We start from the raw sequence: 27,382 nt of genomic DNA on the forward strand, positions 1-27,382 counted from the left end.
CTGGACAATGTACAGAGAGTGAGGGGCCTGAAGGAGATTTCTTTATTATTGCCCCCCCCCCCCCCGCCGCCGAGGCTCAGGGGGATCTATGCAGACAGAGAGTAAGACCCAGAGATGGTAGACAAGTCCAAGAAAACAGTGATGTTCAGACACCAGGGCCGCTGCGTAGATGAGAGAGCAGAGACTGTGACAGCACACACAAGACCTGCTCACGTTCAAGACAGACAAAAATCTCAATACAGACAAAGACAAAACGTCTCACACCTAACCAAGAAGGTATTTATAATGGACACCTGCTGAAAGACAGAAACTCAGGTTTTTCTAATGGAGTGATGGACTGGTACAGGGTATGTCAAAGGAACCCAAGGCCAGGGTAAGTAACTTACGCTCAGGGTAAGTTGGCCAGAACGAAATGGACTCCATGTTTTTACATGTGTGCTTTTTTGTTTTTGTTTGTGATTTTGCTTTGTTTTGTTCTGTGTTTTGAGTAGAAAGAAAAAAAAAAAAACCTTGTAATTGGGTGAGTAGGAAGAGAGAGCATCTGGGAGGTAGAAGAATGTGATCAAATTATATTACACAAAAAAAGTCAAATTAAAGAAAAAAACTTTACAGTTTCCTAGCCTTTCTTCTTTCATCCTATTTTAAAATCTTGACTGTATGGTCTATATTTTGACTACACACATAATATATGTGATAATCATACATGCATTTCTATTCTTCCCCAAGAGACTTTACACATATTGAAGGGAAGGAACAACCTACCTTGTATCCCTCTCTTACATTTGCTCTCCCCTCCACTGTAATTTATCTTATATAGTAAGCCTATGAGAGATATGTATTAATTATAAATTATAATTATAAATATGTCAGCCACAAATTATGGTGACATATTTACTCAAGTAAGAAATTCCATTGGTCTCAGGAACTTAAATACCTAACTATGTATTTAACAGCTGGTAAATTAAATAACATGTACAGTGAATGAAGATTTGCAACCCAACTTTGGCATAGTTTATAAATATTAAAAAAAGAAGTTATAATGATAATATCAATAGGGTTATCATTTCTCAAAAGTCAGACAAACCATAATCATCATCAAATTTTCTTTTCTGAACAGAGTATCAACCATACTTGAAATTTTAATAAAAATGTATTTTTCTAAACTTAGTTCCTAAATGTCCTGGCAAGACCTTCACAATGTACAATAGATTCATTAGAAAGTTTGTGCAAATTATTTAAGCATTCATTCACATAGGAAGTTTTATTCACCATACTAAAAGTATAAGCCAACATCAATATAACTATAATTAAGTATATATTTAAATAATACCATAATTGAAGCACTCAAATTGCCAGCATCTATCTTATCTTGGCAAGTAAGTCCATGTTGCCCTTCTAGGTCATTTGTATATGAGGCTAAAATAAGTTAGTCAGACTCCAACTACAAGTCACTTTGGGTTTGAGAGCCACTTTAGTGAGAATTTGCTATATCAAAAAGGATATATTATATAAAGATAATAATTTACTCATAAGGAGTTATTAATATAACCTTGTTACATAAAGACAAAAGTAAATAATGTAACTAACTTATAATGGATCAGTACTCCATGGACTTGGAGAGGGCCATAGGAGGAGACGAAGGAGGGAAAGTGGGATTGGGAGGGCATGAGGGAGGGGGCTACATCTGAGATACAAAGTGAATAAACTGTAATTAATATAAAAAACAAAAAGTTAACTAAAAAAGTCTAAATTCCTCCTTAATTCCTATCCGACAATCTCTTCCTCATAACCAAAGCAAACTGAATGTTTCATCAGGACCTCAAACTCTAATGGCCACATAGCTCTCTTCTTTCCTTTCCTATTGTCCAAACTTTCAAAGATACAAAGAAGACACACACAAATAACCCAGCTTCCCTTAAATTCTCCTATTACTCATAGTGAACATTTTTCCTGTGCAGAACACCACAGGTCAGGTGTGATGCCCTCTGTCCCTCTACACCATCTTAGGGAACAGTGCCTCTCTCAAATCACATACTGGGCTATCACAGTGAATAATCAATCATTCCTTAATATTCATGGTTGGCCTCATTTTCTTGTAGGAAAAAACATGTATCTGGCTTTCTACTGACAACCACAGTTTATCTTTGTCAATGACTATGTTCTCAAGTCGATTTCCCATGATTTCTTCACTTTTCCATAAGTCATAGGAACTCAACCCACTTGTAACTATATTTTTAGTTTGTGTTTTTTTTTTTCCTCTCCATGCCTGGATACAAAGTGAGATAAATTGTTCCTGGGAGTCCACCCTCATGTTCTTTTTAGCAACAGGAAAAAAAAAAAAAAAAAAAGCCATGCAGTTAAAGACCATATTCTCTAGCTTCCCTGACTGCTAAATGTGACTATATACCTACATTTTGGCCAATGGGATGTGGTTAGAAACAGCATGTGTTGCTTTTAGAGGATGCCTGTAAAAGGATGAAGGATGCCTTCCTTTCCAATTTCCATCTTTGACTTGTATGCTGTGACAAGCTCCTAGAAGATACTGAACCAAAGGGGGCATGGTTCGTGAGCAACGTCGTGAACGAATCCTTCTCACCTCTCCTGCAATGTTCTAGAATCTCAAAGCTGCAGTGTGGAACAATAAATATCTCTCCTGTCTATGCCTTTGCTATCTTAATTTCTGTTAAGATAACCAGCACAACAATCTAATAAATAATCTCTGCAACACCGATACAGCATGAGGCCCACAATATATCCTATGGCAGCAGAGTTAAGTAGCACTGCTTCTGAGCTCTTAACCAGGACGAAGGCTTTACTACTATCACAGAAGTCCAGAAAAAAGAAACATATTTTGTTTAGCCCCTAATTAAAGAATGTAAGTTTTCCCAGAAAAAAAAAATAGGGGAAGAATGAAAAAAGAAAAAGAAGCCTACAGCTACAAAACAATAAAGGAAGAGAGACCAACAGAGTTCTGCAGCCATCACATTGCTATTAGAAAGGGAGACATTTAGGGAGCACAACAGAAGGGGACAGAACTACAACAACATCAGTCATTTGCTCATACTGTGCAAACAGCTTAGAAATAAGGGCCAGGAAAATCAGCAGCTATAACATCAGTGCACCAAGCACGAAAAAAGAAAACACTGGGGCCGAGTGAAGAATACAAACAGAATAGGAGGAGCATGCGAAGGAAAACTGTAACTAAACAGAAAATATGTGGAACCTAAAATGAAGTAGCGATGGCTTCTTCAGTAAGGACAACTTTGAGTCAACACTACAAACTCACTAGAACAGACGGCAGTTACTTGGTTGTTTGTGGTTATATTAAAGAGCAATTCTGAGAAACTTTTTCCCCAGACGCTAGCCACATAAAGGCCAAGAAAGTGATCAGGACAGCACAGAATTCTTCTCTCCGATTCTGACAGAGAGGGGGAGGCTGGTTTTACTGAACTTGTTCAGTGACAGGAACATTTCAAGACACAGAATCAGTACATGAAATATTTGGTATATAACTGTTATGTGTGCTTTATTTGCAAGTAAAGCTCCTTGGAAAAATAGGTATACAATGTGACATAGAGTGACATGCCTCAGATTCCATGGTGAGACTTCTTTATTCTTCAAATTTTATTTTCTATTACTCTTCAGCAGGGTTACAAGAGTGGGGGAGGGATACGGAAAGACTGGGAAAGGAGTAGAATTGTCGTGCATGATGTGAAAATCACAGGAATCACTAACAAAATTATGGGGAAAATTTTTAAAAGTTGCATTTTAGTTCCTTCTGGTTTGAAATTCTAATTGGGTATTTTCCCAGATCTGGCAGAACCCTCCAATACAAACAGGATTGTTAGTAACCACGAATCCCATTGAAGGCCCTAGGGAAAAAGAAAGCCAGGCTGGGAGGTGCCATACACTTCCCCGGTTTCTTCTAAGCTCTTTAACCTTAGCCAAATCAATCACAAACTGGGTCTATGTGCTTGCTGCCTATACACAACTCCAGGTGAAGCTCTCTTCAGAAAATCATTTTACGGAATTCAAAGTATGCTGACATGGAGCTTTTTAAGATGTAATTCATAGACGGTAAACACAAATACAGGTAAATGCATGGAATTTAGTACCCGGCAGACCGGGAGTCAAATCTGTTTTAATACTGTAATATGTATATAACTTGAGACAACTCATTAAACATATTCGGGCTTCTGTGGATTATCTTTCAAAATGAAGACAAAATAATAACGCAGAAAATCGTGTAATTGCATCCATAAATACTTTGATAAGTCAAAATACTTCATAAATTTACTAGCTGACAACTAATAGACTTCAAAGAAATCAAGGCAGCTTTCTCAGAGAAAGCAGTACTATGCCTGAGAGCCAACAATGTCCTAGGCACCAGGAACACCATGGGAAATACTCTGAGGAATCTGAAAGGAGTATGTGCCCTGAATACACAGAAAGAGTTTGCTGTAAAATGCAGCTGTAGGTCCTGTCCCCTCCAGGCCTTTCTATCTCTCCCTACTTTCATGAGAGGCCCTGCACTCTGCCCAACATGAGGAGAGAGAAAAAAATTTAAGCACAGGGGTCCTTTCTGAGACTGATACTCCAACCAAGGACCATGCATAGAGATAACCTAGAACCCCTGCACAGATGTTGCCCATGGCAGCTCAGTGTCCCTAGTGGGTTCCCTAGTAATGGGAACAGGGACATGACATGAACTCAGTGGCCTGTTCTTTGATCACCTACCCCTGAGAAGGGAGCAGCCTTACCAGGCCACAGAGGAGGACAATGCAGCCAGTCCTGATGAAGCCTGATAGGCTAGGTCAGAAGGAAGGGGAGGAGGACCTTCCCTAACAATGGACTTGGAGAGGAACATAGGGGAAGATGAGGGAGGGACGGTGGGATTGGGAAGGAATAAGGGAGAGGGCTACAGATACAAAGTGAATAAACTGTAATTAAGAAAACAATAAATAATTTTTTTTAAAAAAAGAAAAAAACAGTAGCTGTAGGCAGATGCATGTCAGACAATTGAAGAGTGCAAAACCACCATTCAGCTAAGTCACAGAAGACCGAGCAACAGCTTCAGAAACTGAATCGTTACATCACTACTGGGGAAGGTGGGAAATTCTGCTTGTGACCAGTGACAGCCACAGCAGGTAAAAGAACTAGAGAAGCAGTTCCTCCGTTGACGGTTTTTTTAAAGGCCTCTTCGTGCCCAGCAGGCCTGCAGAACCATGTAGGTCTTGTCCTAAAGTCACGATGGTGAAACCCCATAACCAAAAAGTTACGGGAGAAATGGCTGATTTGTCTTATGCTTCCAGATCTTAGGCTTCTCAAGGAAGTCAGGACAGAAATTTAAGCAGGACAGGAACCTAGTGGCAGGAGCTGATGAAGAGGCCATGGAGGAGGGAGGGCTGCTTACTGCTTTGCTTCTCATGATCTGCTCACCTGGCTTTCTTACAGAAACCAGGACCAACAGCAAAGGGATAGCAGCACCCACAATGGGCTGGGCCCTCCCACATCAATCACTAACTAAGGAAATCTCCTATAGGCTTGCCTACAGGTTTGTTGCCTACAGCTTATTGTTCAAGGCCACCCTGGCCACATAGCAAGTTTTTGGCCAATTGGGAGCTACACAGTGGGATGCTATTCAAAAGGGGGGGGGGGAGAAGAGGAGGGAAGAATTAAAATAAGATATAATATAACCTATTGGATCATCCCTTTAAGATTAATCCAAGTAATGCATATGCCAGGATTTCATTCTTTCTTGTTGCTGAGTAGTGTCCCATGGTAAGAATACACCAGATTGTAAAAATTCACCTGTAGAAGAACCTTTGGAGCTGTTTACAAATAAAGATGTTATAGACATTCATATCTGGGTGATTATGTGAATATAAGTTTTAATTTTTTCTGGGATGAATGCCTAAGTGGCAAGTGCAGTAATTTAGTTACAAGTTTAGTTGTATAAGAATCTGCCATACTCTTTTCCAGAACAGCAATGCTATTTACAGCCATCCTGTCAGCGTCTGAAAGATGCAGAGCTCTCCAAGCTTGCCAGCACTTGCTGTTGTCTGTTTGTTTTAGCTATTCCAAGTTATGTAGTGGTATCTCACTGTGGTTTTAATTAGTGTTTTCAAACGACTAATGGTGTTTAGCATCTGTTCATGTGTTTACTTGCTGTCTATATGTTCTTTTCAATATTTTTTTTTACTGCTGTTGTTGGCATCTTTTACACATTTTCTAGTTGAAATTAAGAATCATTTTCTAGTCACAAATTATTTGTCACATAGGTGGCTTGCAAATACTGTCCTACAGTCTGTAGCTTTCCTTATTAATAATTAGAAATGATAACTTGTATAAAGGAACAAGTAATACAGGCAGTGGTAGATTTACGGGCATAGACTCGGGAAGCCCTTTTAAAACGGGGCTCTGTAATAAACCTAGGTCCTGATGTGGCTGGGCACTCTGCTCTCCCTCACCCTGTGACCTCCCTCCCACACTGTCCGCTTTTCCTGAAAGCTTTTCTCTTCTGGAAGATGCAAGTGCTCTTTGCAGCGAACCAGGACAGGGGGTTACACAGCTTCTGATGACAGCTGAACTTCCTCAGGAAAGCTGGCCGGAGGGTCTCAGTAACCACACTTTCTCACATTACCGATATGTCCAGCAAGAGGCAGCTCTTCCTTCTTGCTAACTCAAAATTTGGTAGTTTTTCTCGGTGCCTTCAAAAAGTATGAAGTTTACAACCTAGTAATAAAGGATCATGAGAGCATAACCCAGGAACCTTCTTTATTATTTCCTATGTGGTAATTTCTGTCATAGTCATTCATCCCTCCATCTTACATCGAAAAATACACATGTGGACAACAAACAAACAAAACAAAACAAAACAAATCCTTTAAAGATGTGATAGCTACTTCCTTGGGTTGGGAAAATTGTCAGAATAAAGAGCATGTGGTGAAAAGCCATGTGACTTTTTACTTACAACTGAATGTTTCTTCTGCACCTGATTTTTTTCTAGCATGTATCAGCTACTTGCTGCAAACAAGTAAACATTTTTGTTTGACTAAAAGAAGGGTTAAAATAGACAACTTGTATCCTGGTCCTTCCATTTCATACGGTTACACTGTTCGATGAAAATGTCATTAATTCATTTTATTCACATCTTGTTGGTTCATAACTGGAAGGCTGAGGTGAACTGGAACTGTCAGTCTGTGTGAGGAACTCAAAACAGGGGTGTCCTCCTGGAGAGGAAACGACTGGGGACACTTTACCAAATCCTGCAAAGGAAGCGGCACCACATCACAACACTGTTAGGTTATTTAGTTGCTACCACTGTGATGAAATGCCATACCCAAAAGCCACTCTGGGATTTATTTCACTCACATTTCCATATAATAGCTCATCACTGAAAGCCATCAGGGCAGAATCTCAAACAAGGCAGAAACCAGAAGGCAGGACCTGGGGCAGAGGCCACAGAGGACTGCTGCTTACTGCTTACTCCCTAAGGTTTGCTTAGTCCGCGAGAGCACCCAAGACTGCCAGTCCAGAGATCGCACTGGCCACAGTGGGCTGCACCCTCCCACGTCAAAGACCAATTAAGGAAATGCTACAGGCTTTCCCACAGCCAGGGCTTATCAAGATCCCTCCTCTCAGACGACTCTAGCTTGTGTCAAATTGACTTAAAAACCAGTCGGGACCATTGTATTTGATTGTTCTAGGCAAGACTAAGGATCATATGCCAACACATGTTTAAAACAAAACAAAACAAAACAAAACAAAAAACTTACAGCACTATTTAACCATCGCACACTTTAGAAATGAAATGTTTTAAATCCCTGAGCATCTAGGAATATCTCAGTCTGCCTTTGCAGAATTAGGGCAGACACCATTTCAAGGGAAAAGTTTTGTTCTTATTACTTTGAAAAATGATAATATCTGTTCTTGAATAGTCAGATATAAATCTATTTTATACAATTTGTTTGTTTGTTGGTTTCCTCCTGTGTTAGGGGGCTGGAAGAAAACTTTGTCTTCTCTTCTCCTGAGGTGTGTGTGACCCTGTGTTTGCCCCTGGTATTTGTACACTTCAGCATGGACTCAGATGTACACTATTACAAAAGAAAATAAAAAGATCTTTCTTCTTTAGGTCTTGTTATTTTGTTTGTATATCTTTGATTATTCTCCTTTCTCATGTTTTCTGATATTCCTAGATTTCACCTTGCCCAGTGACATCTATATATTACATTTCCCCCACATATACATAGTTTCCTTTTGTCTTTGGATTCCAATTTTTTTTTTTTTTTGCAATAATTTCTCAGTGTTTCTCCCAGATATTGTTGGGTTAGTTTCAACAATATTATCTGTGTTCCTGAGAATGTACTCTAATGGTTCCTTTACATGAGTATCTCTGTGTTTCATATTATTGCTACAACATGTTCTCAAATATTTCTGGATGTATTAGATTATCCTACAACAGTTAGTGATATTCTGTGAACTGTCACTCCCCTTCTGGGCTTCCATTTTCTTGGGGATTCCCACCGGGCTAGTAAACATGGGCCGTCCATTCCCAGTTACCAAAGGAACACAGCACTGCTGCTGTGAGTAACAGGGGCGTTTTCCTTGCCAATTTTTTTTCCTCCGGTGACATCTGTGCAGCAAAATGCGTCAAGGAGGAAAGAGTCAGGGGTAAACTACAGGTGACACTTGCCAGTTTGAAGGTTAAGGCAAAAATGCAGGGCAAGAGCCGCCATTTCAGAAACTCTTTCCCAGTGGCTTTGTTCCCATCACTGCTGGGGCCAGTAGCTGCACCAGAGGCCTGATATCTCCCTTCCCAGCACAGCCAATTTTTGTGCACAGGAGCCATCTGTTCTGTTTTTGTTTTTGTTTTTGTTTTTGTTTTGCAAACACCTGACAGATAACACTGTTCTGGGAACTGAAACCTAGAAAAGGGCTAGAAGTACTCAATCAATCCTTGTTTACAGCAGTACATCTCACTTACTCCCCTGTGGGCTTGCTGACTCTCAGCTTAGGATTTCTCCCCTGTTTATCCTTTCAAAAATACCTTAGGAGAGTCTGGTGGTGCTGGTGCATGCCTTTAATCCCAGCGCTCAGGGCAGAAGAACTGACTTGCAGTGATTTCAAGGCCAGCCTAGTCTACAAAGTGAATTCCAGGACAGCCAAGGCTACACAGAGAAACCCTGTCTCAAAACACAAACACACACACACACACACACACACACAAAAAAAAAAAAAAAAAAAAAAAAAAAAAAAAAAAAAAAAAAAAACTCATGAGGGCTATTCTATACACAACAAAATTTGAAAATCTAAATGAAATGGACAATTTTCTTTATAGATTTCATTTACCAAAGCTAAGCCAAGATAAGGTAAATAGACTAAGTCCTATATCCCCCAAGGAAATAGAAGCAGTCATCAAAAGTCTCCCTGCCAAAAAAAAAAAAAAAGTTCAAGGCCTGTTGGTTTCAGCACAGAATTCTACTAGACATTCAAAGAAAAGCTAACACCAATGCTCTTAAACTATTCCACAAAATAGGAACAGAAAGAACAATACCAAACTCATTCTATGAGGCCACAGAAACCTTGATACCAAAACCACACAATGACCCAACAAAAAAAGAGAACTTCAGACCTATCTCTCTTATGCACATTGACGAAAAAATACTCAATAAAATACTCGCAAACCGAATCCAAGAACACATAAATAGCCACCATGACCAAGTAGGCTTCATCCAAGCCATGCAGGGTGATTCAATATATGGAAATCCATCAATGTAAACCTCCACATAAACAGAAGGAAAACGACAGCTGCTTAGATGCCAAAAAAACATCTGACGAAATCCAAAACCCATTCATGTTTAAAATTTTAGAGTGATCGGGGATACAAGGCACATACCTAAACTTACTAAAGGTAATAAACAGCAAAACTATAGCCAACATCAAACTAAATGGAGAGAAACTTAAATCAATCCTACTGAAATCAGGGACAAGGCAAGGCTGCCCACTCTCTCCATCTCTTCAACATAGTACTTAAAGACCTAGCTAGAGCAATAAGACAACTAAAGAAGATCAAGGGAATACAAATTGGAAAAGAAGTCAAAGTATCACCATTCACAGATGATATGATAGTATACAAGAGCAACCCCAAAAATTCTACCAGAGAACTTCTTCAGCTGATAAATGCCTTCAGCAAAGTGGCTAGATACAAAATTAACTAAAATAAGAAAAAAAAAAATCAGTAGCCCTCCTGTATACAAAAGACAAAAGGGCTGAGAAAGAAATTAGGGAAACGACACCCATTTACAATAGCCACAGATAATGTAAAGAACCTCGGTGTGACTCTAACCAAGCAAGTGAAAGACCTATTTTAAGAAAACCTCAAGTCTCTGAAGAAAGAAATTGAAGAAGATATCAGAAGATGGAAAGATAGTCAATGTTCATGGATCAGTAAGATTAACATATTGAAAATGGCCATGGTATCAAAATCAATCTACAGATTCAATGCAATTTCCAACAAAATGCCAACACAATTCTTTACAGAACCTGAAAGAACAATTTTATATGGAAAAACAAAAAATCCAGAATTGCTAAAACAATCCTGTACAATAACAGATCTTCTGGAGGTATCTCTATACCTGATCTGAAGCTTTACTACAGAGCAACAGTAATAAAACTGTTTGTTTTATTATATACAAATAAAATAAAAATAAAATAAAAACTGCGTTTTTACTGGCAGCGAAACAGGCTGGAGGATCAATGGAATCGAATATAAGACCCAAAAATAAATCCACACACCTGTAGATGCTTGATTTTTGACAAAGAAGCCAAAACAATACAATGGAAAAAAGATGGCATATTCAACAAATGATGCTGGTATAACTAGATGTCTACATGTAGAAAAAAAATGCAAAGAAATCCATATTTGTCACACTGCACAAAACTAAAGTCCAAGTGGATCAAAGACCTCAACATAAAGCCAGACACACTAAATCTGTTAGAAGAAAAAGTGGGGAAGAGCCTAGAACTCATTGGCACAGGCGACAACTTCATGAACAGAACACCAACAGTGCAGGCTTTAAGAGCAACAATCAATAAATGGGACCTTATGAAACGGAAAAGCTGCTGTAAAGCAAAGGACACTGTCATCAAAACAAAACAACAGCCTACAGACTGGGAAAGGATCTTCACCAACCCTATATCTGACAGAGGACTAATATCCAGAATATATAAACTACTTAAGAAGTTAAACAGCAACAAACCAAGTAATCCAATTTAAAAATGGGGAACAGAGCTAAACAGATTCTCAATAGAGGAATATTGAATGGCAGAGAAACATGTAAAGAAATGCTCAACATCCTTGGTAATCAGGGAAATACAAATCAAAACGACCCTGAGATTTCACCTTACACCTATCAGAATGGCTAAGATCAAAAGACTCAAGTGACAACACATGCTGGAGAGGATGTGGAGAAAGGGTATCCTCCTCCATTGCTGGTAGAAATGTAAACTTGTACAACTACTTTGGAAATCAATCTGGCACTTTCTCATATAACTAGGAATAGTGCTACCTCAAAATCCAGCTATCCCACTCCTAGGCATATATCTGAAATATGCTCAACTATACAACAAGGACATTTGCTTAACATGTTTGTACAAGCTCTATTCATAATAGCCAAAATCTGGAAAGAACGTAGATGTCCTTCAATGGAGTAATGGATACAGAAATTGTGGTACATATACACAATGGAATATTACTCAGCAATTAAAAAAAGATGAAATCAAGAAATTTTATTATCTTAAATGAGGTAACCCAGAAGCAGAAAGAAATACATGGTATATACTCACTCATAAGTTGTTATTAGGCATATAATGTAGGATAAACATACTAAAAATCTATACTCCTAAAGAAGCTAAACAGCAAGGAAGACCCTAGGGAAGACAATCAATCCTTATTCAGAAGGGCAAACGTGATAGACATTGGAAGTAGAAGACAGAGAACAGGATGGAAGCCTACCACAGCTGAGACTCATAGCCAAACTTTGGACAGAGTGCATGGAATTTTATGAAAGAAGGGGAAGATAGAAAGACCCGGAGGGGACAGGAGCTCTGAAAGTAGGCCAACAGAGCCAAAAATACTGAGCCCTAGTGGCCCTGCAGAGACCCCAACCAAGGACCATGCATGGAAAGGACCTAAAATCCCTGCTTAGATGTAGCACGTCGACTCAGTCTATAGACTCAAGTGGGGTCCCTAGTAAGGAGACCAGGGATTGTCCCTGAAATGAACTCAGTGGCAGGCTCTCTGAACATCTCCACACATGGGGTGCAGCCTTGCCAGTTCAGAGAGGAAGACAATGCAGCCAGTCTTGATGAAACCTGATAGGCTAGGGTCAGACAGAAGGGAGGCTATCCTCCCCTATCAGTGGACTAGAGGAGGGGCATAGCGGGAGAAGAAAGAGGGAGGGTGGGATTGGGAGGAGAGGAGGGAAGGGCCACAGCCGGAATACATATTGAATACATTGTAATACATAATAATAATTAATAAAAGAAGAGGAAAAAAAGAAAAAGAAACTTTTAACAATCCCAAAAAATAGTAATGGAATCATAAATTTGACATTCTACTACCATATATTATGATATTTAATCATGTATGAAAGAAATAAAAAAAAACTATTAGATGAACTCACGAGGTTCCTAAATAATTCTTCAAATATGCTAAAGAAAACTTGATACCGTCAACTGACATTAGCTGTTTTATTAATGTTTAAAGGATTTTAGTTTATTTCATTTGAAAACAATTATCTGAAAAATTTCCAAGGCAGTTCATTTTAATTCATAGGAATCCATTAAAGAAACATTTACTAGGATCTCACTACAGTAATCTTTCAACATGCTTTGTTGCTGATAAATTTTGGTGTCAAAGTTTGAATGCAAACAGTTAGCAGAGAACATTTAGTCACACACCAAGGGTCAAACTACAATTCCATTTTCCATGGTCTAAGACTCTTTCTACCAAAGCATTTCTGCAGGTAGCACCTTCAGAAAATGCAGTCACTGACCAGAAAGATGCAATCCACCATGATGTGTGCAAGATAAAGATACAGTTAGAAGGAGAAAGGACTCTACAGCCCAACAGACAAAGGCTGCAAAAATCGATCATATCCAAATCTCACCACATGCAAAGTTGGTTGATACAGACAAGGAATTATGGGAGCTAAACAAGCTGGATTAGAACATCCATGCCTTATAAAGTGTATAGAACACCAAAGACGGAAGGAAGGAAGGAAGGAAGGAAGGAAGGAAGGAAGGAAGGAAGGAAGGAAGGAAGGAAGGAAGGAAGGAAGAAAGAAGAGAAGAGGCTAACTGTGATATACCCATAGCACTCTGAAAATAATTCCAACAAGATGAGGACACAGCAGAAGGCAGAAGACGAAGACACAGGCATAAGTCACCTTAGAGTGACTATGGCTCTGAGGCTCAAGGAATGAAGACAAAGCCTGTCTGCTTCACTCAGGAAAAGGTGTGAGTATGCAAGCAGAATAAATGTGTCAACTAATGAGGAGGGACAGAAGAAGAGCAAGCAAGACAAGACTGAGAAAATCGGCCAGTTTTATCAAGCAAAACCAAGAGTCAATACATTTGGAAGAGTAAGGCCACCTGCCATCTTTCGTAAGATATGTATGTCTGTCTTAAGGAATACGTGTTTCTTTAGATTTATGGCCTAGATGAGTAAGTTCTTATCTTAATTCCTGGGTCATTGAGGCTCTCAGGGATGGGGAGAGGATGTGAGGACAGGACAGGTCTGAGTGCATCTGCTACATGCTTGACAGAGCAGGCCTTGTCTCCCCAGATGGAAAGTCACCTGGCTTACTTGTAAATTTTTTGTGTAATTTTAATGGCTGGTTTATCTCACAGTGTTCTAGACACTTTTATTTTCCAGGCATCAGATCCAGATATGAGCCTGATGAACTGTCTTAAGCTTTGAAGTCCCTCAAGAAGAAGTTGCCTTCTGAAAATATTCCATTTTCACTTGGTCTTAAAGGGATCTTGAAAATCTGGTAATGACAAGAAATGAGTAGACAGACAGCAGGGGGACTATCCTGAGGGAGGTGAACAGAACAGTTCCCCAAGCTGCATCCCTGGACCACATTAACGATGCCATGCAGGCAATGCCTCATTTCAGCTTCTTTTCTCACAATGTAGAACATGCTCTTGACATAGAAGCAAGCGTGCAAAGTACAACTGAAGAGAAAACACTGCTGGAATCCCCAAACGTAAGCACCTACACGAGATTTACTTTCCACTAGATGTGATTACTGCTACTAACGTCACTATTCACAATCTATACACTTTATTGAGCACTGGATCAAAACAGCATGACTTTAGTCTGACTCTAAAACTTTTTTATTATTTAAAATGTGTGTGGCCTGTTCTTAGCAGTGAGCACATCTAACAGATGCAAATGCACTCATTTTATAAACACATATGGTACATTTGCCAATACTGTGGGTTTTTTTTTCATTAAACTGTAATAAAGGCAAAATTACTTGTGATGTACATGTTCATCTTTTCATGCAATCAAAACTTATTTATTAAATGAAATTAGAAGCCATACAATAATCTGTGGATTTCATGAATTACAAAGCACTATGTAAGTAAAAACCACTGCTGGCATTAAATTATTGATTTCTAATTTTGCAAACTTTAACTACATTATAGTTGAGTACAAATTATAAAATCAGACAATACATGTTAAAATAGGGAAGGGATTGAGTGATTTCATATTATTAGTTGTAATCTTTAGAACTAATACAGGCCATTCTTTAATGAATGGATGTCTGATTTCTAATGGGAAATTTCACTTAAAAGAACTTGATATGTATTGAACAAATTTTGAAATGTCATTATATATATTTTTTTTTCCAGTGGTACACTCATTGATAATTTTTTTAAAAAATGAATCAATGTAACAATCATAAATTCTGAATGAAAGACAGTAATTAAAAGGAAAGGTAAACCTCAATAAGGCCGAGGGGAGAGGAGAGTTCACATAAAAAGTTGTTTTCATCTAAGTGACCTTGTCCAAATTACCTGAACTTCCACAGAAGAGAAAAAGAGAGGAGAAACCTCATGGAGCTGTATTGAGAATGACTTGATTTTCTCTAAAACTGATGTTTCTTTTTATACTTATATCCCTTTTAATATTGTCCCCTTTTATAATTTGTACTTAACTATAATCTGGTCAAAGTTTGCAAAATTAGGGTAATTAATCTACACAATTTGTCATTTGTCAGTGTCCCCTATACAGGGCAATACACCTGTGTGTGAACAGGGTTGACTGTGTGCTGGCTAAGTCTAGTCTTCTACAATTGCAAACTTACAGAAGGACTCTTTTTCCATTACTTGAATTTGTTTTTGAAGATAGATCCCCATTTAGGAGAAGGAAGGAATGCAAATCCATGCCCCCTAAAAGGAGCTAGTCAATAAACTTGAAGACTGCTACCTTCCAACAAGCATCATCAGGGCTTTAGAACAGTGAAGGATGTCAGTGGCTGCACAAAAGGCTGAACAAAGCAACATGAAACATCTAACAGAAGCTAAGCAACGCCAGAGACTTACATTTTCTTTTGGTTTTGCTTTGCTCTGATTGGTGTTCATTTTGGTTTTGTTTTAAACCAAAGACCCTCTGGTCAAAAGTAACAGAGGAAAAGTCAAACTGACTCTGCCTCTGCACAGGTCTCCTCCTACTGTGGGGTCTTATGAGGCTTAGCTGATTTAGAGCCTAGAAAAAATTCTCAAGTGCCAGGGCCAATTATGCCTACACCTCACAAGACTCAATTATCATGGATGTATCGTAAATAATATATATCAGTAATAACTCAAAGATAAGATTTTCAGTGCCAAAACCAATTAAGCGGTAATGGCTTATCAATTTAAAGGACATTGTGAAAATAACTCAATGTAGAAAATAGTTCAGTGATTGGTAAAGGTACAAATAAGGAAAAACAATGTCACCTCATCATAATATTTCAGAATTACATTTTTTGAGCTATTAGACTTAAAAAACTAATTCATAGGCTTCCAACACTCAAAACCATTCTTAAAAATATCACTTTATTCCCCTGAAACAAAGACACAGTCTCACAACAGCTAAATCTTAGTCTTCATCCACACACTCAGTATCTGTTAAACACAGGCATTTGGCAGGCGCCATACCGAGAGGAACAGTGCTCCCTGGGTTCTTTTGCTTGGAATACACATTTCCTTTAACATATCATGTCTCCAAACTTTGCTGTCATTAAGCCACTTGCCAGCGAGTCCCTGATGCTCAGCATCTGACTGCTTCGGCTGCCTCTGCGCTGGAGCCTTTGAGCCTCTGCCTCTGAGCCTCTGAGGCTCCGCTGCCACACCATCTTGTTGTGAGTCTGACCTTTCTCTTTCTAAACCCACCATGGGCAGGAAAGCACTCTGGAAATTCGCAGCCCATTGCCTGTCTTTTTCCCCTTTGCTGGATCAGTCTTATCAACAAAAACGCACAAGTTTGGCCTCACACTTATGCCGTACTATTTACTCTCCTTTTTCCTCCTGTTTATTTTCCCCTTGAATGCACTCCATTTGCTCTCTGTTTTCACCAGCCAAAACTGATCCTGTGAGAGTCAGTACCTTTAACCCAGCTGATCAGTCTCTGCTTGAAGTGTGTATGTGACTTGGCTTATGAAATGGAATACATCCATTCTCTTCTGCTTTTTCTGTTGACTGGCTCAGTCTCTCTTGCATAGATTTCCTAATCCTTGGTCTCTATATGCCGAACCCAAACCTCACACCTCTCTAATCCGCCTGTACTCCCTAGCCTTTCCATCCATTTTTATGTATGTAAACTTCATATGTGCATCTATGTACAAATAAATGGTTATGCATATACATGTGTGTGTGTAATAGTGCGTGTCTATGTGTGTGGTCCCCAAACTTGTGAATGCCAACACCTACACTCAACCATACTTGTTCTCACCAGTCAGGTCGTCACGTGAATAGTAACTACATATACAGAACAAAGGTCTGACTCCCTACTCTCTCCCCATTACACTGACATTAGTGTTCTGTATGTGTTCTCATTCAGCAGTTGGTTTTAACCTTTCCAGGCTAACAGCATTAAAGCAATATTGACTCTGCTCTATCACTTAGTCACATAAAATTAATTTGCAAATCTTGTTACCTCTTTAGGTATATATTGAATCTGACTACTTTTCACCATTGCCACTATTGAAGTACAATCACATCTTTTTCTTTTCTTTCTTTTTTTCTTTTTTGCACTACTGTGTAGCCTTATGAGCTATTTTCCCATTTTATCTCTTTCCCTTCTCTTCCTCCTTCTGCTTTTCTGCAAGAGAGAATGTGAGCCTCCCTCTACCATGTTGGACTAGACTATTCCTTGGCTCCTACAAAGCAACAAGGATGCCTTTTGATCTCCTAAGTTATTTCTATCTAACTCATAATACGAGTACGAGTACTGTTCTCACATGGACTCTATGCTTTATGATTTCTCTAATATTACACTCCCCCCCCCCAGTATCTGCATTACTCCCTCTTTTAGTCTCTCCAGATCTCTAGCTGAATGATCCTTCTAGGCTTTAAACTGACACTTTAATCTGTCTCTATTCACACACACACACACACACACACACACACACACACACACACTTTTGTTTGACTGATTGATGGATTGCTTTTTTAGTTTTGCCCATGACAGGCAGCATTATTTTATTGTGGTTATGCTGAGAGAGGCTTTTGTCAAATGAGAGCGTTGCTGAATTCTCAGCATTCAAAATGGTGTGGGTGCACAGCCCTCAAAACTATGTGCTATGTGAGTAGTGAAAGGGAAATAACTCCCTGAGAAGGTAAATTTAAAATGGAAAGATCCGATGGTGGTCAGCCTGAAGGTACAAGAGACGAGTCTGAGCTCCCAGGAACTTGGCAGGGCAGTCTTCGGGAAAGCAGGCATGCACTCTGGCAGCTGCACTGTGGGTCATCACAGTGGACAGATACACATTTAGGCATTCCCTAACTTGCCCCAACTAGCAGTGATTGTCCTAACATTACATTTCTTTGTTATTGTGATTCATAATAAATTTCTAGCTGTTCTTTTCATATAATTGATAGATGGTTTTAAATTTATCTACCATGTTCTTACCACACCAATCTGCCATGCATATCTTTTCTATAAACAATGTAAAAACTTATCATCTGGAGGAATTATAGTCCTCTAGGTAAGAAGATTATACTTGTGGATAGAATCACTGTATCTAAGTATTTCAATAATTTAGGCAAACTATGTGCCCTTATTTGGAAAAGAGCTAAAATTGCAATGGTTTCATTAACATGGTATTTGCAATTCAAACTGATTACAAATTTAATGTACAAGTATATTTATATAATATATACATATAATTATAAATCTCACCCCAGTTGTGTTTTATTTTAGTCATGATTGCAACAAGTTTCCTGAGGGCACAAATAGCAAGCGAGTAGCCACACATGCTGCTCCAGTCGTAGAGCACACATATTCCACAAGAACAATTACACACCATGGGATGAGGCTCAGGTATATTAGAGCATTCTTCAAATGTTTTCACTTATTTATAATTCACACACTTTATGTGGCTTTGAACATAGTTTCATAGTCCACAGTCATGTTGGTTTTTTGTTTGTTTGTTTTTTGTTTTTTCGAGACTGGGTATCTCTGAGTAGCTTTGCTGTTCTGGTACTTTGTAGACCAGGCTGGCCTTAAACTAAGTGTTCCACCTGCCTCGGCCCCCCTCCCCCAGTGCTAGGAATAAAAGCGTGCCCCATCTTGTCTGTCTAATCATCATCATTCTTTTTTTTTTCCTTAGACTATGGCCAAGTTAGTTCGTAACTTCGTGGAGAAGGCTCCAGTGCTGTTGAACGCTGACTTACTGGAAGCCTTAATTGGCCACATTTTGGCAGTATGCCAAGGTTGAACTTGTTCCCCCTACCCCTGCTGAAATCCCTACAGCTATTCGGAGCTTGAAAAATATCATTCAAAGTGCTAAAACTGGTAGCTTCAAACAGCTTACAGTTAAGGAAGCTGCGCTGAATGGTTTGGTGGCCACTGAGGTGTGGATGTGGTTTTATTTCGGAGAGATCCTAGTCAAACGTGGCATCATTGGCTATGATGTTTGAAGACCAATCTTTAACATCTGATTTTATTTGAGAGTTATTATTTGAATGTTCTTGGACCATGTGTAATGAGACTGCTATCAGAATAAAATACTAGCTGTCAAAAAAAATCATCATTCTTTTTTTTTTTCAAATTTTTATTTATCTACTGGATGCAAGAAGACTTTAAAATATCATATTACAAAGACCATGTACAAGGAATGGGAAATATGACACCAAATTGAATACTCACAAAATCCCTTAAAAAACAATTAAAGCAAACCCAGGAATTAAAGACTTCCATCTAATACTAGACAGCAGTGGTGATGTCATTGATGTGTAAAAGATTATATCAGTCTCCAAAGACTGTATTTAAAAAATCATGTCACCAAAGCACACAGTTGCAGGAGGAGCTAGCTGATTCTCTTCCTCCCATCCATCACCATTTAAACAAATGTATGTATAAAAAGTGGTGGCTTAGGTGGCAAACATTTCAGAAGGAAGTTACAGATGTCAACTCTGCTTGTACATCTGCTCGTCTGATACTGCACAGAGTTGACATCTGTAACTTCCTTCTGAAATGTTTGCCACCTAAGCCACCACTTTTTTTTTTTTTTACAGTTTATTCATTTTATATCCTGATTATAGCCACCTTCCTCATCAACTCCTGGTTCTACCCTCCCTCCCATTTTCCTCCTATCCCCTTCTCCTAGTCCATTGAAAGGGGAAGTCTTCCTCTCCTGTCATCTGATCCTAGCTTATCAAGTCTCATCAGGACTGCCTGCATCCTCTTCCTCTGTGGTCTGACAAGGCCACAGTGCCAGGGGAAGTGATCAAAGAGCAGGCAATCCAGTTCATGACAGAGGGAGCCCCTGCTCCACTTACTAGGAGACCCACATGGAGACTGGGCTGTCTATGGGCTACATATGAGCAGGGGGTCTAGGTCCTCTCTATGCATAGTCTTTGATTGGTGCATCAGTCTCTGCATCGCCCTGAGCCCAGATTTTTAGCTTTGTTGGTCTCCTTATGGAGCTCCTGTTCAGGACCTTGTATACCCCCTTCTTCCATAAGACTCCTTGCTCTCTGCACAAAGTGTGGCATTGAGTTTTAGCATCTGCTTCAATCCCCTGCTGGGTGGAGTCTTTCAGAGGACCTCTATGGTAAGCTCCCATCCTGTTCCCTCCCTTCCACTTCTGGCATCTATCCTGTTTTCCCTTCTGAATGAGATTTAAGCATCCTTCCTAGAGTCCTCCATGTTCTTTAGCTTCTTTAGGTCTGTAGATTTTAGTACAGTTATCCTATATTATATGGCTAATATCTGCTTATTAGTGAGTATATACCATGCATGTCTTTCTGGTTCTGGGATACCTCACTCAGGATCATTTTTTCTAGTTCTATCCATTTGCCTGCAAGTTTCATGATTTCCTTGTTTTTAATAGCTGAGTAGTATTTCACTGTGTAAATGTGTCACAATTTCTGCATCTATTCCTCCATTGAGGGACATCTATGTTGTTTCCAGATTCTGGATATTACAAATAAAGCTGCTATGAACATAGTTGAGCAAATGTCCTTAGAGAATGGTGGATCATCTTTTGGGTATATGCCGACGAGTGGTATAGCTGGTCTTGAGGTAGAACTATTACCAATTATCTGAGAAAGCGCCAGACTGATTTCCAGAGAGGTTGTACAAGTTTGCACTCCCACCAGCAATGGAGGAGGGTTTCCCTTTCTCCACATTCTCCCCAGCATGTGTTGTCAGTTGAGTCTTTGATCTTAGCCATTCTGATGGGTGTAAGGTGAAATCTCAGAGTTGTTTTGATTTGCATTTCCCTGATGACTAAGGATGTTGAGCATTTCTTTACATGTTTCTCCGCCATTCAATATTCCTCTGCTGAGAATTCTCTGATTAGCTCTGTATCCAATTTTTTAATCATATTATTTGGTTTGTTGGTGTCTAAATCTTGAATTCTTAATATATTCTGGATATTAGCCCTTTGCTGCATGTAGGGTTGGTGAAGATCTTTTCCCCAGTCTGTAGGCTGTCATTTTGTTCTGAAAGATCTCCCATGCTATTGGCTCAGTAAGATTAACACAGCAAAAAATGCCATCCTACCAAAAGCAATCTACAGATTCAATGCATTTCCCATAAATATACCAACACAATTCTTTACAGACCTTGGCAGAAATTTTCTCAACTTCATATGGAAAAACAAAAACAGAATAGCTAAAACAATCTGTACAATAAAAGATCTTCTGGAGGTATCTCTATACCTGATCTCAAACTGTACTATAGAGCAACAGTGATAAAAACTGCATGTTATTGGCATAGAAACAGTCTGAAGGCTCAGAGGAATAGAATGGAAGACTCAGAAATAAACCCACATAGCTACTGACACCAGATTTTTGACAAAGATGCCAAAACCATACAATGAAAAAAAGATAGCGTCTTCAACAAATGGTGCTGGTCTAACTGGTTATCCACATATAGAAAAATTCATATTTATCTCCCTGCACAAAGCTAAAGTCCAAGTGGATCAAAGACCTCAACATAAAGGCAGAACACACTAAATCTGTTAAAGAAAAAGTGGGGAAGAGCCTGGAACTCATTGGCACAGGAGACAACTTCCTGAACAGAACACCAACAGCACAGGCTCTAAGATCAACAATCAATAAATGGGACTTCATGAAACTGAAAAGCTTCTGTAAAGCAAAGGACACTGTCAACACACTCATTCAGCTTAATGTCTGCTTTCAGTCTGTTTCTGAATAAAAATGATCCTTGGCAGCACTATAAACACAGTCCAAAGGCTCAAAAGCCTGCCTACCGATATACACATTCTACTCGCAAACACACATTTGAAGTTTTTTTAAGATTCCCCTGTAGAAGCTGAAAAATAAGTGCTGTGGTTTTAAGAGGCCCACAAAAGCACTGAAGAGAAGTGAAACAAAGGTTCTGAGCCTTACTTGTGCTCTGTTATACTGCTTCAAGGCAATAGTTTTATTTTCGAATGTATGCTCTCATTTACTCTGGAAATTAAGAAATGAACTCTCCGTGTTGGTGTCTCTGCTAAAACAACTTAGCCATAGGCTGATTTACAACTGAGTCCTAATTGAATAGTTATGGTTTTAACCATATCAGCGTATCTGCAGGCTCCTTGGAGAAAGATTCCAGGAATTTTCTACAGATTTCACATGTGAAGTAAAGAGTAAGGAAGGTGCAAAAAATATAGAATTCTATAGATAGACTATGCCATATTTTTCTGCTTATTTTCCTTAGGTTTATTTCATTTCTAATATATTTGCAGCAACTGGCTATGAAAAATAGAAATTTTGATTATCACTAAATAAGAGGTTTTAGGATAGACATACAGTCACATGCCTTTGATAACATGACTGAGATTTTAGGTTGAAATTTTTTTCGTTAGTGTCATGTTGAATCATTTTAATGAGTTCATTTATATGGTAGCACACACTTAGATTCCTTCAGACTAAGTCAAAACAAATAATCAAAGAGGACATTACACAATAGTGGAAAATGGATTGCTTATATTAAAATCATAGGGATTAGGGAGGAGAGGCTGTGATCAGAATGTAAAGCTAATTAATTAATTAATTAATTACTAAAGAAACAGGAGTGTTAAAAAAAAAACCTACAGTGATTGTACCATCTGACTTGTCAGCATGCTTCTTACTACTGATTTTACACCATAAAATTTTAGACCTGGAAGGGAGCATTCGGATCCCAGCCAGGAAAATTTTTCACATAATAGGAACAGGTTTGTAGGCACCGAAAGAATTTATGAAGGTCTCCCAGTAGGCTGGGTCTTCCACTCAGGTACACTGACATAAATTTGGTAACTGAAACATAAGATTAAGCTCAGTGCCCATAAAGGAGGAGCAAACACTGGCTGTGTTTTATCCAGAGAATTAGAGTTGAACGCTCATGGTTGTAATCAGCCTTTTCTGTGGATAGTGATCTTGAGGTGGGTCCAGAGCTTACTGTTTCATGAGACCACCTGAACTAGAGGAGTCATGACACAGAACCAGGCACTGAAAGTCTCCCTGGCCTAAGTCTAGGCAGGTACGACATCACAGCATAAGACAGGCATGCTCCGGATATCGGGAGTGGGGACCGCCAATCAAAGCAGAAAAGGACTGCAGAAACAGTGGTGTCCTGGGTGGATGTGCTGGGTGACATTCAGAGCAGTGGTGTCGTGAGTAGACGTGTGTGACACTGGATGGAGAGAGCCTTAGTTACTGTTCTATTGCTGAGATGGAGGAAGCCGTTAACCAGGGGGTTGCTTACAGGTTCAGAGGGTTAGTCCGTGACCGTCTGGGGGAGTGCGGTATATCACACAGGCAGGTATGGTATGGCCCTGGAACAGTGGCATGAAGCTTACATCTCATCTACAGTTGAGGGTAGGAGAGTGAGGGTGGGGGTGTGGAGGAGAATGAGCCTGGTATAGGCTTTTGAAACCACAGAGTCCACAACCAGTGACATACCTCCAATAGTCCATGACTCCTAATCCTTCCCAAACAGTTGCACCGATTGGGGACCAAGCATTCAAATAGATGAGTCTATCGGGGCCATTCTCATTCCCAACACCGCAGAGAAACAAAAGTGGCTACCAAATAGTATCTTCAAAGACACAGTTTGGGTGCCAGTGGAAAAAGGAAAATGAGTGCGCTGCCTTAATTATGTTGAATTATTGAGACGAAATTTCAGTGTTCACTGATATCTGAGTCAGTAACATATAGAACTAAATGTTGGTGACTGTTTACCTGGGGAAACCATGTTCTTCTACTTTTTCCTCTGGGGACCTAAAATGGACAGGGGCTTTTGCTATGATAAAGAATGAATTATTCATAAAAATGCATGCATACTAGATATTTTTCCTCTGGGATATAACACATCTGAAAAACTGTTTGCTGAAGGAAAAAGAGCCCTTACTGTTTTCTCTCTGAAGTGAGGCCTGAGGGAAGGGGAAAGGTACTAGGGGAACCTGTAAGATACCACAGCCTTTTCTGGATCAGGAACACTCCTTAGAGCTGAGTAATTATAGTCACAGTCAAGACATCCTTTGGCCTGATGAGACAGTTTGCAACGTTACCAGGAAAGGAGTAAGTTTTGGCATCATGTTGTACCGAAGACTACCGCAACTGAGAGAGAATGAACTGACTATGTCTCCATACAGAAAGAAATAGTTGACAAGAAAACAAAAGAAAATCTGTTTCACTTACTACTGTGGCTTTTCCTGGGTGATAGATCAGCTCTCTCTAGAAGGAAACTATGCATTGTGTGGTGAATGATACGACATATCAGCTTGGAAACACTTTGTCCGTGGTGGAAAAATTAGCTCAAAATTCTCATGATCTTTTCGCTCTCTGCCATGTTGTGTTTCTCTCTGAGAATCCACAGTAAGAAGCATACGACCTGAGCTTGCTTTTGTAAAGCTGTTTTTACAGTTGTCTAGGGATGCAGAAAAATCAAATAATCCCTTTCTATATTAAGTAATACAGGCATTGACCGAGTTGAAGCAGAAAGAGGTTCAGGGAATGAGAACTGTATTAGTCAAGATGCTGAAAGGTAGGATAATTCAAGAGCAGGCAAAAAAAAAAAAAAAACATTACTACCACTGCCACAGCAAAATGTGGGCTTGCTAACTTCCAAGTGCACCATTTAGGACGAGATGTCCAAGCATATGTTTTTAGAGAGTGCAATTGCTTCCATTATGAGTCTGAACTTCTACTGTTATTTCTTTAAGATGTTTCATCATTTCGCATCAACTGACAGTTACCATTGAAAATACGTCACTACAGTGGTAACAATACTTCCTAGTGTAGACAGTAAAATAAAAAGCAAATATAAATTTCATGTAGGCAAATAAACACAAATTCATTCATTCTCTCTACGTTTATGGTCTCTAGGCTCACAGTTCACGGTTCACGACATAAAATGATTATATGATATTAAAGTAGAGGGAAATCAAATGTAAACTGAAAAAGATAAATTCTCAATTTCTTTTTTAAAATTCGAAGAAGCGTTTCTAGAGATAAAATTTTAGAAGGAAGGTACATTTAGCTTAAAGCCAACACTGCCTGTATTCAGTATGTGGTGGCCACCACGGAGGTTCAGATGAGTTACTGAGACCTCAGAGATGCCCTGGTTCCATTTCTTTAGCTTACAGACTTATTTGTTAAGGCTTTAGCTTTTACCATGCAAATGAAGCAATGGAAGTGCACAGGTCTAGTGTATCATATGTCTTCAGAACTTGGTCAAACTTTCCTCAGAAGCTAAAATGGAGAGAGTGCAAAGCAGCTATAAGAAATTTGCCCTTAGAATGAAAGGGGGTTCCGTACAGCCTCCATGAACTCCAGTTCTCAGCCATTCAGTGCATCCTGATTTTATAGCTACGCTATTGTGTACTGTGTTTGTTTCTCAGACTAGAGCAGGCCGGGACTTGTAACCTCTAGAACCTCAGAAGCAACAGAGTGGTAATGAGAAGACTCCAGAGAAGGGCTAAAAGGGTGCAAGCAGAGGAGAGATGGAGCTGTGGCAGCAAGCAAGTGACAAATAGGGTTTGTATAATGAGACGGTCAACCTTAGATTAGTCCTGAGAACCAACGAGACTCTTGTAAAGCTTTACATAAGACAAGGGTGAACTGTGTTTTAGAATCCTGACTTCCAGCTAAAGACGGTGGGTCAAGACAGACACATCAGCGAAAATGGATTAAACTGGATGGAAAAATCACAAGGAGAGAGGGAAAGGGGAGACAGTTAAGTGTGCACGATGGGCCTTGTGGTGAGGAAGACCCGCAGAGGCTGTTCACAACGAAGCTGTAGTCCACAGGGGAACAGGGAAAAGGATGAAGCAGGAGGCATGGCGGCTGTGCTGCAAGTGCGAAAGTCTCACGTTACATTTCACTAGGAACTAACCCTTCCCACATACAAACGCATGGACTCACCGGGCAACCCAGTTATGCTTAAGTACTGTCAATCACTGTCACTTGTGTCAATCACTGTCACTTCCCACCCCTGCAGTTTGACAGAGTTCTATTTTAACCATGCATACCTTTAGTTGACCTGTGACATATCCCACAAAGTAAACATAAACTCGCTTGATTATATTTTTGTCATTTAAAAAATAAACTTAACTGAACTTTTCTCTGTAGCCTGCAACCCACCAAGAACACTCTGTAAACAAATGAGTTCTCCCAAGTCAGGGAGGTTCTGAACACAGGGGGGCTGAGCCAAGAACCCGGCAGAGAAGTAGTCCCAGGTTTCCTTGTATCATTTATTTTTAATAAAAATGCTCCTTTATTTTGCTGGCAATTATCTTTCATGACAATAGAACAGTCATAATTAGATATAAATACAAATTGCATATTAAGTGCAAATACAGATGGCTCTTGGATTAATCATTCCTCGAATTACTAACCTCTGTACTGGTTATCAAAATTTGACTGTGTACGTATGTATATATACCAGACTTTTGAATGATTTCTTTGATATGACACCAAAAAGCACAAAGTAAAAATAGAGCAGACAGGACTACATCAAAGCTTAAGATTTTTATGCATTAAAGGATATCATCAAGAGACTGAGAGGCATTCTTTAGGATGAGAGAAAATAATTACAAATCTATATTTAATAAGACACTAGTATTCAGAAAGTGTTTGTGTATATGTGAGGAGAAAGAGATAGTTCTAAATACCTATATACAAATACAATTATGAATGTATAGAGAGAGAGGTAGTTATAGCATCAATATAGAAATGTAGACACATGAATGAGTGCACCTTACAACACAACAACAAAATTCAACTATCCTAGCCAGGTATGGCACTGCATGCCTTAAACTCCAACACGTAGGAGGCAGACACAGAAACACGTCTATGAGCTCAAGGGCACTGTGGTATACAGAGCAGGTTGGAGGCCAGACAGCTACGCAATGAGACCCTGTCTCAATAAAATAAAATAAATGTAAAAATTTAGATAAAATAAAAGCAGACTAAAGTCTTCAGGAATGATAAAAATGGCCAAGAAGCATTTATAAAGATACTGAATGCCACTAAACATCTGAGAAGTGCCAATCAAAGCATCGGGGGACCATCATCCACACCTCACTCTGATGGTTATTACCGAACAAAACAAAAATATCGAGGTTGGCAATGGTTTGCCGAGAGTAGAATCCTGGAACTTTGTGGG

General features: G+C 39.3%; 2 protein-coding genes across 7 annotated transcripts in view; one reads left to right on the plus strand and one right to left on the minus strand.

The window, feature by feature from the left end:
- The window catches only part of Immp2l (inner mitochondrial membrane peptidase subunit 2), an 815,753-nt gene that overhangs the window by 297,439 nt on the left and 490,932 nt on the right, over window positions 1–27,382 (minus strand). The gene's annotated exons all lie outside the window — the stretch shown is intronic.
- LOC129688990 (ATP synthase subunit g, mitochondrial-like) lies at window positions 18,891–19,304 on the plus strand. Its single transcript, XM_055624070.1, is given in 2 exon segments — window positions 18,891–18,943; window positions 18,945–19,304. Coding segments are annotated over 2 exon segments (306 nt in total). The 3' UTR covers window positions 19,198–19,304.

Source organism: Psammomys obesus, unplaced genomic scaffold (genome assembly GCF_907164565.1).
Source record: "Psammomys obesus unplaced genomic scaffold, mPsaObe1.curated_primary_1811, whole genome shotgun sequence".
In the NCBI taxonomy this organism is placed as follows: Eukaryota; Metazoa; Chordata; class Mammalia; order Rodentia; family Muridae; genus Psammomys; species Psammomys obesus.